General features: G+C 36.9%; 1 protein-coding gene across 3 annotated transcripts in view; it reads right to left on the bottom strand.

Annotated features, from left to right (window-relative positions):
- The window catches only part of TMEM245 (transmembrane protein 245), an 87,294-nt gene that overhangs the window by 36,987 nt on the left and 36,346 nt on the right, over positions 1-13,961 (bottom strand). For all 3 annotated transcript variants that reach the window (XM_030011085.2, XM_030011083.2, XM_030011084.2), the window contains 4 exons: positions 12,782-12,864; positions 10,525-10,615; positions 9,626-9,724; positions 6,220-6,351 (listed from right to left, as the gene is read on the bottom strand). In XM_030011085.2, coding sequence (XP_029866945.1) covers positions 6,220-6,351; positions 9,626-9,724; positions 10,525-10,615; positions 12,782-12,864 — 405 coding nt within the window. The remainder of the gene's footprint in view (positions 1-6,219; positions 6,352-9,625; positions 9,725-10,524; positions 10,616-12,781; positions 12,865-13,961) is intronic.

Genomic DNA, 13,961 nt, shown 5'->3' with positions numbered 1-13,961 from the left:
CAACTTTATTAAATGTACATTACACTATGAGAACTGTAAACACACAGCACAGTGATTTTTGAGGGAATTGTTTGTGGCTAAAGCAGAGGCCTTTCAGCTGGTAGTCAGTAAAAATAGTACTGCCATTGCTAGTAACAGGCTGTAAGTTGTATGCTAACTGTGCAAGGTTCCAGTCCCAGATGTTTAAGTCTGTTACTAGAACCTGGTGTGTGAACAGGAGCTTGGTGCCACAGGCCTCTTGTTATGTTGCGGAGTTCAATCACACAACAGCAGCGAAGGCCTTGAAAATAGGGATGCAGGTTGAAGACAAGGGCCCCCGAAACACAAGCAATTCATTGAGGAAGAAGGCATTGGAAAACGTACAATCTTAAGAGCTAGCAAAAGACTGCTTTTGCTTTAAGAAAATGTGGTAGCAACTAAGGAAGGGGAAAAAAACCCCATAAAACCAAACAGGCAAGCAACAGGACAAGTCACCTGCCATGTCTTGGAAAAGTAATGCCTCTCCAAATATCACACAGCATATAGTCCACGGCAGAGGTCAAGGGGTGGAAGTTGTCCAGAAAAAGAAACACCTTATAAAATGACAAGCTCCTTAATTTAAGGGAAGAAGATGTCCATTTCAGTTCCAGCTTTCTGTATTTTAAGAGCTGTTGAGCCTGCTTGCTTTGACTTCTGTGACTCACGCCATCAAGGATAGAGGCTATTGCTGCCAACTACACAGCGTCACCAGATGGTATTCTATCCTCACAGCTCATGTAGGACATGATTGTTAAGGACTGACCACTTTGAATACGTAATGATAACAATTAGTAGATTGTAAAACAAACCATTAGCATGAAGTGTGTTGTTAAAGAAAGCTGGTCTAGTAAAGTTTTCAAGATTAAAACTAGCTTGATTTATCAGTCTTCTAAATACTGATCACAGCAATCATTAATTCCCTCCCTAGCACACCATCACTTGCAACATATCAGCTGAGCTGATATTGGTGAGTGGTTCACAAGGACAGGGGCTTATTCCATCTGCTACAAGACAGTGTATGTCTAGTGGGGGCTGGGAAAGCTTCCTTCAAAATAGTATGTTCCTCCAGTATAGGTTGTATTTGTTTAACACTTTCCCTAGAAGCTTTAGCCTAAGGAGCTGATAACCAGGAGTATACAACTGCAGTTAGTTTGAAGGCTGTTATCAGGTGGTTCAATCACTATCAGGAATGGTTCTCCTAAAAGAACATCCTTGTTAGGTAGAGTCACTGGTTGGAACTGTTGTACTAGTTATCACTACCATTTGCTTTAGAGTAAGTGCAGACAGTGCCTTTCGTTCAGCTTCAGTATCTTATGAAATCAAGTGCATCTTTTAGGACTCATCTCCAGCTACAGAGTAAGTTCCTCGTTATGCATATGTACCATTAAAATTTCAAGACACATGCTTCTCATTGTTAGGATGAGAAAACAGACACAGCAGACATTAATCACTACTGAATACAGTATCAGAAAGTGCTCAAACACTTCACTAAGTCACAAAATCAAAATACCTGCACCTAAGAAGAGTTCATGATGCTGTTTGATTCCCAGAGCATACTGCAGCTGAGTTAATGAGCTCAGTTACTATGCATAAACAATTTCTAACACCTTGCCAGCTGAGATGAGTTCTCTAAAACACAACTGTCAACATTTATGCAACAATGACACTTTTAATATTACTGTTACTCAATAACTGAAAAACACACCTCCTTCCCCAAAACTCTGCTTTGTAAGTAGCCTTAAGAGACCAGGGTTTAAAAGAGCTATGAAGCTGTACAGAATTCAAGACTCCCTTATGCATCACACCGTGATGTGCCACGGTCAGCATCAGTTGCTGTGCCTTTCCAATCTGTAACAGGCAAGAAATCAAAATTGCACTTAATGTTTTTAGCCACCTAAGGTACCCTACTGGCCACTTAAACTGGCCAATACTTGAAAGCAAGGTTTAAAAGGAATTTGACCAAAACAAGTTATTTGCTGAGAACTTCAAGTCAACAAACTTCTGGAAGCCAGGTAAATTCATGTTCCTAATTTGATTATAGAGATCATTAACAGATTTATAAAGGGAATAAAACTGGACACAAAGAGGGATTAGGAAAAAAATCTGTTCTTCTGTATACTTTTAATTTTTTTTCTGTTCAGAAAGATGTATCATCCTGACAACTCAAAAATGACAGCAACAGAACAAGTCAGTAAACCTTTAAGGTAAAAGACAAACAATGGACTTTGTGAAGAACAATACAGTATGCACAAGATCAAAGGCTTCCTGCTCCAGTTAAAAGCTGATTTCCAAACAAATGTTTACCCATAAAGTCATGGGATAACCCTTTAGGGCTCAACAGCTTATTTTTGAAAAAACATCTTTGCTTGACCTTTACATGAAACAGAGACAAAACAGCAACAGAAAAAGGACCATCCTCCAGCATCATGTCTTTGACCTTCTGATTGTAAAGAAATCAACTCCTCCTCTAAAAATATGCATCACATTGAATTTCACCTACCCTGAAAAAAACAACACCCATTATGAAGAGAACACAAAACCTCTGAATGCTTACCTTACCAGAAAAAAAAAAAAAAGTACGGTAGTTGAATTATTACTGAAGAGTGGACTGTATTAGCTATAAACTTAGGAGACTACTTGAAGAAATTCTCAGGGCCAGAGAAAACATTAGGATATGTGGTAACTCAGTGAAAGTATTTGAGAAAGTGACTTGATTTGGCACACACAGATCAGCCATGCTAGAGGCACGGATAGAGAAACCTAACTGAGCTGAAGCTCGCTGTGTACGTCTTAATGGAAGGTCCTCTGTCTTCCTGTCTAGGAAATCTCTGAATGAGATACTGGCTGCTGGTGGAATGATGAATATTCTTGTGCAAGAGGCAAAAAGATCAATTTAAGGAGACACTGCTAATGTCTCATATACCATCAAGGGAGTTCTGAGTGATCATTCACAGATTTAGCCAGCAGGAATTTACTTTTTCAAGGTTTCAAGCCTTCAAGAAATGGAGGAAAAAGGTATGAATGGAAAAGCAAGTGAATGGGGAAAGAATGAGGCTTTTTTATTTTTCAGAAATTAAATCCTAATAGTCCAGCTATATGTTGCTTATTTCATTCACCTGGAAAACTACCTTAGAATAGACCATGGGGTGCAAAATTCGAGGCACAAGTGAGGATCCACTCTAGTTCGCTCCCCAAACTAAGAACAGGATGAAGTAAACCCCACTTCAGAAACACATCACTGGATAAACTGGTTTAGAGCACTACTGCTTCTAAAGAATACCAGAAAAATCTGAAGCTGAAAGGCAGCAGTGCTGCTAACACCAAAGCTTTTAGAAAAAAGCAAACTGATGATCTGGAAGAGCTTATCTTCATAATAAATCTTCAGGCAATTTACATGTTTATACAGTGAATTACTTTAAAATAATTAAGGTCTGTCTACATCAAACTAGAGCTAAGCGTAACTGCTATAATGAACAGCACATTTTGAGGAGGGTACAGAAGTCTTCTGTGCTTTATCTAATACTCAAAGTACTGAATCGATGCATATTGTTACAAATTAAATGAATGACAGTAATTCCCCAGCACAGCTATACCAGTGATTTAATTATATGCTTTCAACTCTAATATGAAAGTTTCTTCCACTACGGGAAAAGCCTGAAGTGAAACTCTTGCATCTGTCATCTTTTAACATTTTTCTTACAGCAAATGCTCCTTCTCTTACTAAAGAGGATGAACACTTCCTATGATTTCCATCAATGGAAAAGAGCTTATCTGCTTGTGATTGCAATATGTCAAACAGCTGTATTTTCAGAGAATACAGTCATCTGTACTATTCTGAAATATTTCAGAAAGCCAAGGGGCCAGCAAGGCAGTTATTCTATGGTAAACACTAGCCTCAATCTATGCGTAAGTACTTATTATGTGCAAGTAGTGTAATCTTAGTTTACTCTTTTCCAAAGGTAGAGGAAATCTCACTATAGCTGCATATCCACACACACTTCTTCACAGTTATTTCATTGTCTTTAAATGTTTTGTGTTTTGAAAAACTGTCAAAGCAGTTTTGGGACTGCACTGTGTCTTGCTATATCCTTAACTGCACATTAGCATTGATTTCAAGTCTCCAAATGCAGAAACATCCTGCAGTTTGAATTACAGCTAACCTATTTAAATCCCCCCACCAATCCACCCCACAATCCCCACCACACACAACACATTCAACCAAAAAAAAAAAAAAAAAAAAAATCCCACCCAAAGTCCCACAAAACACACAAAAAAAAACCCCAAAAAAAGCCAAAAAATCCCCAAACCAAACACAAACAAAATCCACCCAAAATAAAAAAGGAACCTGCAAAACCAACACCCCTCAAAAGCACCCACTTAATTTAAAATATTGATCCTTCCCAATTCAGTATGCCATTCTAATAACTCATGGTTCCTCTTCAAAATACCAAGTGAAAGATTTTCATGCTTTGATAAAAACATAAATCCTGAATGCAGTAAGCTTCCATTGTATCCTAGGGTAGGTAAGCAACTTGCTTCGAAACACCAAACTTAAGTCAAAACTATTCTTATTTTCATCATCTCCCAAGTTTTAATGACCTAAACAAGCACAGAAATCAGACTTTCATCAATTTTAATTTGAAATATCAGTGAGTAACGTTTATGCAATGCATTGTGGATGAGCAAGCCAGCAAAGAAAATGCTGCCCAGTAAGGATGTGAAATCAGGATTTAGAGCTATATACTGTGCTGACTGGTTTACAGTCTGTCATTAAGGATGTGAGCGTATGGAGAAAAAGGACAGGTGTTTCCCAACAGCTGATGAGTAATGAGTTCATGGAAATAAACAGGAAAGCAAGTCAACTGCTGGCACTTTTTTTCCCTGAACTTCTAAACCAGATTTTAGAAGTAAAGCAAAGCATGCTAGCTAGATGTAAATTTTAATATTAATGTATTTCAGTCTTCAATATTTATTCTCTTTACACTATTTCCTGCATTATTCTAGCCTATTTAGATTACTGAAGCACACTTATCATCATGGTTTCTGAGCACTGTGCAGCAATGCTGTAAATGACATGGCTAGCACCTATCGTGTAGTTTCTCCTCCTTCTCTCCCTCTTGCCTAGAAGGAAACTCCATATTGATTTTAAATGATGATGTGTTGTGCATTTTTATAACTGCCTCAAGCATGCATGGTCAACTTTCAGAAAGTATTAAGCAAATTTCACTATTAACTGCAAGAAGGTTCACTGCAATAAAAAGTTTCTCTCAACTTTTTCTTGACTCACATCTTCTGTGATAGAAACTGTAACCATTTAAGCAGCAGTTCAGGGAGGACAGAAAAAGCACACAGGCCCACCAGTTAAACCAAGAACTGCCTCCAGGCAAATACTAGCTTTAATTGTATCCACACTTTAATTGTATCCACAGAAACATTATGTTGCGAGTTAGGTGTAAATAGTATTCTTCCAAAATGGATAAATAGTAATCTGAAGATACTTCTCATTTATAACAGCTCAAGTCAAAGATGAACTATATCAGCGATTGACTCTGTATAAAAAATGTTAAGTCTGAAATGCTTAATAGAGAAATGTAGTTGCTTCAGTTTGGATTGCTTTCAATGCTTTTTCTTTTTCTCCTTATGAGGTGAAAGGTCCAGTGCATTAATTGAGGAATTCACACAGTGTAAAATATTAATTTCATTCTCCACAGAACTTTCATAAAAGAAGAGAGAAATAAGCTGCTTTCAACCCAGTGAAGAATAATTTGAGGGAAAAAAAGTAAGACTACAAAAAAATATTTTGTTTTCACAACCTCTTGGTCAATAGTTTCCTCAATTATGACCTAGACAAATTGGTCTCTTTTTAAAAAAGACAAAACTACATAATATAAAGCATTTAAAACCAGCTTGCAGGTGACACAGGTAATCCTACAGTAACAACCTCCCTCAGGAAGAAGTCTGGGAAGCTAGTATTAATGAAGATGCTGAAATCAGGAGGGCTTCTTCATTGTAACCACTTCTGTTTGTAGTGTGGTTATATCCTAAGCAGGCTTACAATAATTGCTTAGGTAATTAATTGTAAGTAACACTGTTTCCATAATTTTCCATGCAATTGAATCCATAACCTTAGTGGTAGTCCTAGGAGGAATTCTTATCAGTTAAAAATGAGACCAATTTGGTAATAAGGGCAAAAATACATACCGAAAGAAATGTTTCAATGTTATCATGAACAAATGATGCGACATCTTGCCAGTCCAGAATATCACCAAGCCAGCTGTTTTGACGGTTTATGTGCCATTTGTGTCCTTTGTGTCTTCCAGAGTGTGTTACATTCTTAAAGAGAGACAAAGACGTAAAGAAAACAGACATTTGAATAACTTACAGATATGAGAAAGCCAAAGACTAACATTTTCTTAATGAGGAACAGAGCCAACATGCATCTAAATACTTAGAGCTGCTTTAATTGGCATCCTCAAAAAATACCTGGAAGTACTCTGTACACTGGAAAAATTAAAAACTGACAGAAAAATCATAGTTAAGTATCCCATGTAATTACAGTTCAGTATATTGTACTGATTCACCTCAGTTAAACATTAGCTTTACAGCTTCACTGATACAATGGTATCCATCTTGCTTTTTATGAAAGCACACAAGAAAGAAGTAATATTTTAGTTACTGCCTACATAATTTACTGTTTGCAACATACAACTTCTCCCAGGTACAACCCACAAATGAAAATACAAGCAGAAACAAAACAAGTAGTTTTCTCACAGTCAGTGTCTACTTCTGCACTGGCAACGTTCAGTCATGAAAAAGCTAAAAGCTAAACTAGAAGCATGGAGGATTTCTTCTGACTACACAGCTTTGTAACTGCAACACAGCGAGACAACAGGAAATGGCCATAACCACAACAGCTAATTCCTTAAGTGGCTTCACCCTAATTATGAAGTTGCCTATTGTCCAGCTGAATCACACCTGATTACTGTCTGGCATGAGACTATTTGACTCAGTCCGGGACTGCGACAACTGTTTCAGAGAAGGATGCCAAAATTCCACTGCAAGCAAGTCCGAGCAAACCCGTTAACTACAACAGACCTCATCCTAATCTTTAATAGCAAAAGACTTCTCAAGTTCTCAACTCTGATGTTTATATAAGCGTCCCACTACTTCTGTTAGAATTTTCCAAAAACTTTTAACCTTACCAGCCTGCATTCAAAATGACAGTATCTTTTTTGGCATACATGGCAAGTAGTATTCCAAGTGTAGCCCCTGCACTGATTTATCTAGGAGCATTACATTTTCTGCTTATTACCAATTCTCCCTAGATGCATTGTTACACTTTACAATGCACAATTAGCAACATTCTTTAACAATCCACAGCAACACAGAAATCTTTTTTCTGAGCTGGCAGTTTATTTAGAGCAGAAACATGAGTGGTCAAAAATCTCCCTCCAATAGGCCTTCTGTATTTGCAACCTGTATCAAGAACCGATTTTCTGTTCATCTAATTCTTTTTTCAAAGACAGCTCTCACCATTAACTAGCAGAATCTGGCATCATTTGCAAATTTTGTAACATTGTTATTCATACACATCAAGTTCATTGTTATTCAGCAACTATACTATTGTAGCAACTAAGGCCTCAGGTGTTGATAAATAAGGGATTCGAAGAAATTGTCAACTGGTTCCTCTTCAACAAATTCACTAGATCTTAGCAACAAAACAAATCCCCACACCTGAATGGACTAAGAAGAGGAGATTCTTGCCCTTGAGAAAGACACCTTGATTGCAGTGTTATGCCATCATCCTCCAAGTGGTTTATATTCTGCCACTGTTTTACTTCATTGAGTACATAGACACAATGGTGACTGATCTATCGCAACATCTGTAGAACCTTTTAAAATACACACCATTTGCTACCTACTGATCTTCTCAGAAAGTAGCAGTTACTGCTTGAACCCACATTTCGTCAGCAATTCTTCCTCAACTCTACAGCTTTCATGAAAGAGTTATCACCTGAGCCTGGGTTCTTCAGGCACCTACAGATTGCTTGAAAGCTGTATTGAGTTAGAGATGGTACACATGTCCTCCATGCTGCACTATCATCTAGTTTACCGGTTTTCAGATATACTAAAAGGACCACACAAGGCTGTTGTAATACTACAGAAGGAAATAGCCAGGTGGAAAGCACTCAGATGAGACATCTACATGGAGATAGAGTGTGACAGAAGGGGCAAGATTAGAAATAGTCTCTGGAGGAGTTACCTGCAGCCCGCAGATAACCAGCTGCAGCCCAGCATGCCAATGGTAACATAGGGAGCCTAGTATGCAAACAGCAGTCAGGGGAACAGACTTCAAGATTGCAGACAGCAACCACAAGTGTGTTCCTGAAGCTCTTTCTGCCATTTTGATCGCTAGGAAAGCTGTTTCTTACCCTACCAGAAGAGCATCTACAAGAAAGAAACCTCATAGCATTCCCTCAAGTAACAGCTGCAGGAAAGAAATCACGTAACGCAAAGAACACAGACATAACCTGTGCTGCATACTGCAGCGACAAAAGTACTCCTACTGCACATGTAGTGACACAGAGCTCTACTGAGCCATACAGAGCTACGGACCACCTGACACACAGCCTATATTAGTAAAAGCAACACGTTTATCGCTATAACTGTATCAAAAGTGGCACATTTCTTGGTCAAGCGTTTGACACTGAATACTCCCAAGTGCTTAAGGCCAGCCAAAATCTATTTTAGATACAGCTTTAATTTCTCCTCAGTGGTCCCATATTCCTCAACAGCGTCATGTTATCTCTCCACATGCTCTTCTACAGCATTATCTTGTCAGAAGGAGAAACTGATGCTTTCCCCTTCTATTTTGACTACTATACTGAAACTCTTAAACTTCTTTTAATACAGAGATCTCGGAACTTTAGAGGTATTTTAAAAACAACTGTATAAAGAAAGTGTTCATATACTATAATAGCAATTATTTAAATATACAGAAGTATTTCAGGGGTATGACTTCTGGATTTTGATATTTCCATTACTCCACAGCTAATGAATTGCTTTTTCCTTTAAAAGACAAAAAGCATCGGCAGCATGAAAAACATTTAACTCTTATGAACTTTTCAAGGTTCAGTGTGCAGAACCCATTATAGGAAGGCTAGTACATTTGGCAAAAAATGCATCATAAGAAACTCAGGGAAAGGACAATTTCTTTCACAAAATTTCAAAATTAATTAAAGTTACACAAATCATGCAGAATACCTGTTTGCTTTTCCTAACCCCTCAAGATCACAAAAATTCAAAAGAAAGCTCTAAACTATGAAATACTAAATATAAAAAGTGAGCAAAGTGTAAATTAAACAGCATACATAACAACACGCATAAGTACTTAAGTGAAGGACATAGCTCTGGCTGTACTCAACCTGTGACTGTAGAATGGATCTATCTTACACACTTAAAATTTTTACCAACTTTTCATTATTATGACCCTTACTCAGCATTCCAACTTTTTGCCAATCTCTTTCTCAGAAATACATACTTAGCATAATTATCTCAAAGCACTAAGTGATAGTTTATATAAATAAAATTTAAACAAGTTACCCACCTTCACAAACCAAGAATGATAAAGCCTGTCCCAGAGCTCTAGCACTTGTTTTTCAATCACAGCGGTGTTATTCACTTTTTCTCCTAAAATCTTATGGAGCTAAAACATACAGAAATCTTTTATTATACAGGACAGAATAAAGCTGGCATTTACTGACGAACTCCAAGATAGATGAATCACATAAGATTGTCAATAAAGGCATGGCTCAAACCCAAATGATTAGAAATGCCGAGTATCAGTATGGAATACGCACCTCAGACAACATAGTTCACAACATGAAGATTTTGTCTGTAAAAAAACCAACATTCTGCTGCACTAAGCTGAGGACTTTTTTGCACTGAAAAACCAATGCTGTCTCTAAAATGCTTAATCCAAAATCCTTGATCACCTTGAGAGTAAATGTTTCAAATAATTTGAGATGCGTGCTAGATATCAAAATGTATAAATAAGAATCTTGGCAAATTCTCCTGAAGAAAGTTAATTTAAATAAATAAATTGTAATTAAAAAAAAAAAAATCCAACCTACCACACCCAGCCCACATAAAATCAGAGTACTGGTGGCGAAAAAATAAAGTCTACATTGCCTACATCTGGACAGCTACAGCCAGATGAAAAAAATTACTCATCTTTATTTGATGCATTTTCACCAGCAATCTCATTAAAATGATGACAGATTTTTCAGCTCTTAAAAATAAATATTCCTCCGAGCAGAAAAGACTACTGAAGTCACTCCCACCCTGCCTTCAACTCACAAACTACAGAGTGGAAAGAATAGATCTGTCAACAAAATGGTTAACCACACAGAAAAGAATCACTGACAAAAATATTTTTATTTCTTTTTACTTTTATGAAATACAACAAATGAAAACATTAAAAAAGGTGGGAGAGGTCACTCTTACCTTATGTGTAATCCATTCTCGACCATATTGGTACACGTTATTAGCTGCTGAATTGAGTGCCTTCTGAATAACCTGGGCTTCTGGCAGCCAGCTAGTTTTTTTTAAAGAAGGAAAACAAAGTTAACTGCTACCTATTTTACCCATTTCATTACACCCAAAACACATTACAAATTAACATTATGGAACAACAACAAACAGTTAAGGTTAAATACATATAAACTTAATACAACTAGAATATTTCCTTCTACATACCAAAGAACAGACTTTCTCATAAGCAAAGCACAATTAAATCTAGGGCATGTCACTGCATTTGGAATTCTCCAAGGTTCCTGAAACCTTAGTTAAATTGATATCTCAACTTTTTCAAAAGAGATCTGCTCTTCAGTCTGTATGCGTGCCATTCACACTACATTCTTAGAAATTTTCCTAGTGTTCTACTTTTTTGAAAATACTACATGAAGAAGTCTCGTCTAGCTGCAAAGACAACCTTCTGAATTATGAGCTGAATGTAAATTGTTAACGTAGTTTCCCTGAAAAAGTGATCAGATGAAGCAACAGGTTTGGGCACCAGTTATTCCTAAGTCCCCACTAAACTATCTGCTCAGGAATTTCTTCAGGGATTCATGTCACCTTCAAGCTATGGACCTACAGAGTTGCCAGCAATTCAACACTTGTGAATACAGGGCACACGTTCTCTGCATTGACTTTCCTTCTACATCTTGATTCAATGGCATATGTTGGAGCCCTTCCAAAACAAGAAAGTATTCAGGAAATAAAACTGCTGCATTTGTTCACCTGACCGAAGATCAACATGGAAGCTTTTCTGTCTGTATAACCCTTCAGAAATGTTCTGCAGTGGAATTCCAAGACATTTCAGTCACTCACCTCTAAACATACTGTGAGCATCAAGCTCTGAAAGCTGGTGAAGCTTGATGGATTTGGCAGGAGGTATACTTACTCCTAATGAATTAAAAGATAGTGTTTTGGATGCTTCAAATTTGGATGCAAACACTGGAAGTAAAAATTTTAGCTAAAATTCTGCTAATTACTCAACTAGTACTCCAGTACTTTCATTATGTGAATAAGCTTCTGACAGTCAAATTTCCATTTTCATTAGTCCTACTTATTTCCATCTTATGGCAAAATGGAAAGGCCAAACAACACAAGAGATGTCATGAAGGAATACACAAACACATTTTAAAGTGCTTTCTGTTCTCTTGATTATGATTACTTAAGTATTACTAAAGCACATATTACTATAACATTTATTAACGATATCATTTTAGTTCTGTTTTTGAAAATTTCTCTCACTCTTATAATACCGCACACACTTTATTTCAATCCTGTTAAACCATTATCACTTTTGTTTAAAAATTGCCCTTGAAAGAAGTCAACCATTCTGTCCAGGAGACAATTCTTTTTTTCCTGGTAAGTGCCTGGACTCACCTTTACTCAATGTCTGTTTAGCTGAAGCAGAATGAAAGCAAACTGAAACATTCTCCCCTCGAAATCATACTCTTCAGTCTTACCTATTCCCCCTCTGCCATTCATGCAACCACTTCTTTGCTCACCAGTTTGCCCTTGTTTTTCTCTATATGCATTTCTCTCAAAATCTTCTCTCTCCCTTAATATTTGTCTTGGTGTTTGCTTTAATCATTACATAGACTGTATCTTACAAATTTCCCATTGCGTACACAATACACTTCTGCTCTTAATAGGAACAGCCCTTCCCAACTGATTCATACCACAACTCTCCCCATCCACCATTCCTTCTACTCTCAAAACTCTTCTTCAGTTCACTCCAAAAACATTTTCATCAACTCCTATTCTCTCAAAGGCATTCTGCAGCCAGCTCTCCATGTTGAAAAAAATAATTTAGCTCTCATCTCACAACCTTCTACAGAGAGCATTCTTTGCCATTACTTTTCTTTTGCAGGTAAAAGGGAAAAGAATATTGACCTCTTTATTCTCTGCACTATACAAGTTTTTCCTCCAAAACTGTAACTAGAGAAGTTTATACATCTGTCCTTCCCACCAATGTCCAATCAGTCCTCAAATGAGATACCAGATTGACAGTCCTCCAGAGTAATGCATAAATACTACTGCTACCTGAGAGTTTAGCTTTTACATCTGCCTGCAACAGTCACTCCCATTTCTGTTCAGCTATGGGTTTTTTTTAAATTAAAAACTATGCATAAGAGCACCTGGAAGCTTGTTCATCCACCCTATACTATTCGCTTAACTTCAGCATTCTTACTTTGCCCATTCTGGGTGACTGGCTACTGTCTCATTGATCAAGCTGCTTGTGACTTGAATCATGTGAACACTCTCTTGATGTACCTAAATTAAATATAGAGAGAGGAAATGTTATGCAATGCAAACTAGAACTCTTCCTATATATGACAGAGAGGCTTTTTTGGGGGGGTTGAGGGGGTGGCTGGGTGACCAGTTTGTAAATTTAAAGAATAATTCTCCCAACACAAACAACCCATTATGAAGAACAAAAGTGCCATTAACTCAAAAAAGCAGTCCATACAATAATCATCAGTCTGTTCTGACAATTTTGGTCACACACTGTGTGACTGGTAATAGCAAATGGAAATTTAAACCTTATCTCACCAGTGGAAAAAAAATTTAACAATACAGCAGTGCTGTCAAGGGAAGTACTAAAATACAAAACACAGTTTCAGATACACCTTTTTAAGCCATGGATCAAAGAAGTGTAAAAATTAATGAATGCTCAGCTCTAACATGACCAACCATGCTATGAAGTGCCGCACCAAATTAATTCTTCAATAAGACTGATAAAAGACACCTTTTATAAATATCTTAATGTTCCTTTTATGAATATAAGGAAGCTTTAGGCAGGAATGTTTGCACATCTTTTAAAGCTTTGAATTTTAAGTACTCAATATTATATAAGCCTACATTTTAGAAAAGGGACATTGACATCAGAACCCATCGATTTTTGTTCCGTAACTGTATTCAAGTCAAGTCAAACATTCAATCTCCATTGACTGTTTCAAGTATGAACACAGCTCCATTAAAAAAAAAAAAAAAAAAAAAAAAAAAAAAAAAAAAAAGGAAAAATAGTACATGAGTGACCTCTTCTGGTGAGCAAAAAAACCCCCAACCACAAACCAAAAATCAATTTCAGAGAACATCTGATCATGAATCTCAGCACATTTAAACTCAGAATAGGATACCATGAGGTTATTACAGGCAATTACACAAACAAATTGACAAATACACCTTAAGCATTTTGCAAATATGTTTCTCATGCGAGGTAAATTAAAAAGAAAAAATTCTAAGTGGCTCTACTGTTGACAAGAAAAGCGTTAACAGGATGAAAACCAAATCTGTTCCTGTAATATATAAGCTAGTAATTCTTTTACTAGAATAAATTTCGTATTTCCAAATGTCTATATATTCGTTTT

The sequence above is a fragment of the Aquila chrysaetos genome, chromosome 4, assembly GCF_900496995.4.
Source record: "Aquila chrysaetos chrysaetos chromosome 4, bAquChr1.4, whole genome shotgun sequence".
NCBI lineage: Eukaryota > Metazoa > Chordata > Aves > Accipitriformes > Accipitridae > Aquila > Aquila chrysaetos.
The sequence above is the reverse complement of the archived record's forward strand: the minus strand, read 5'-3'. Positions and strand labels throughout refer to the sequence as shown.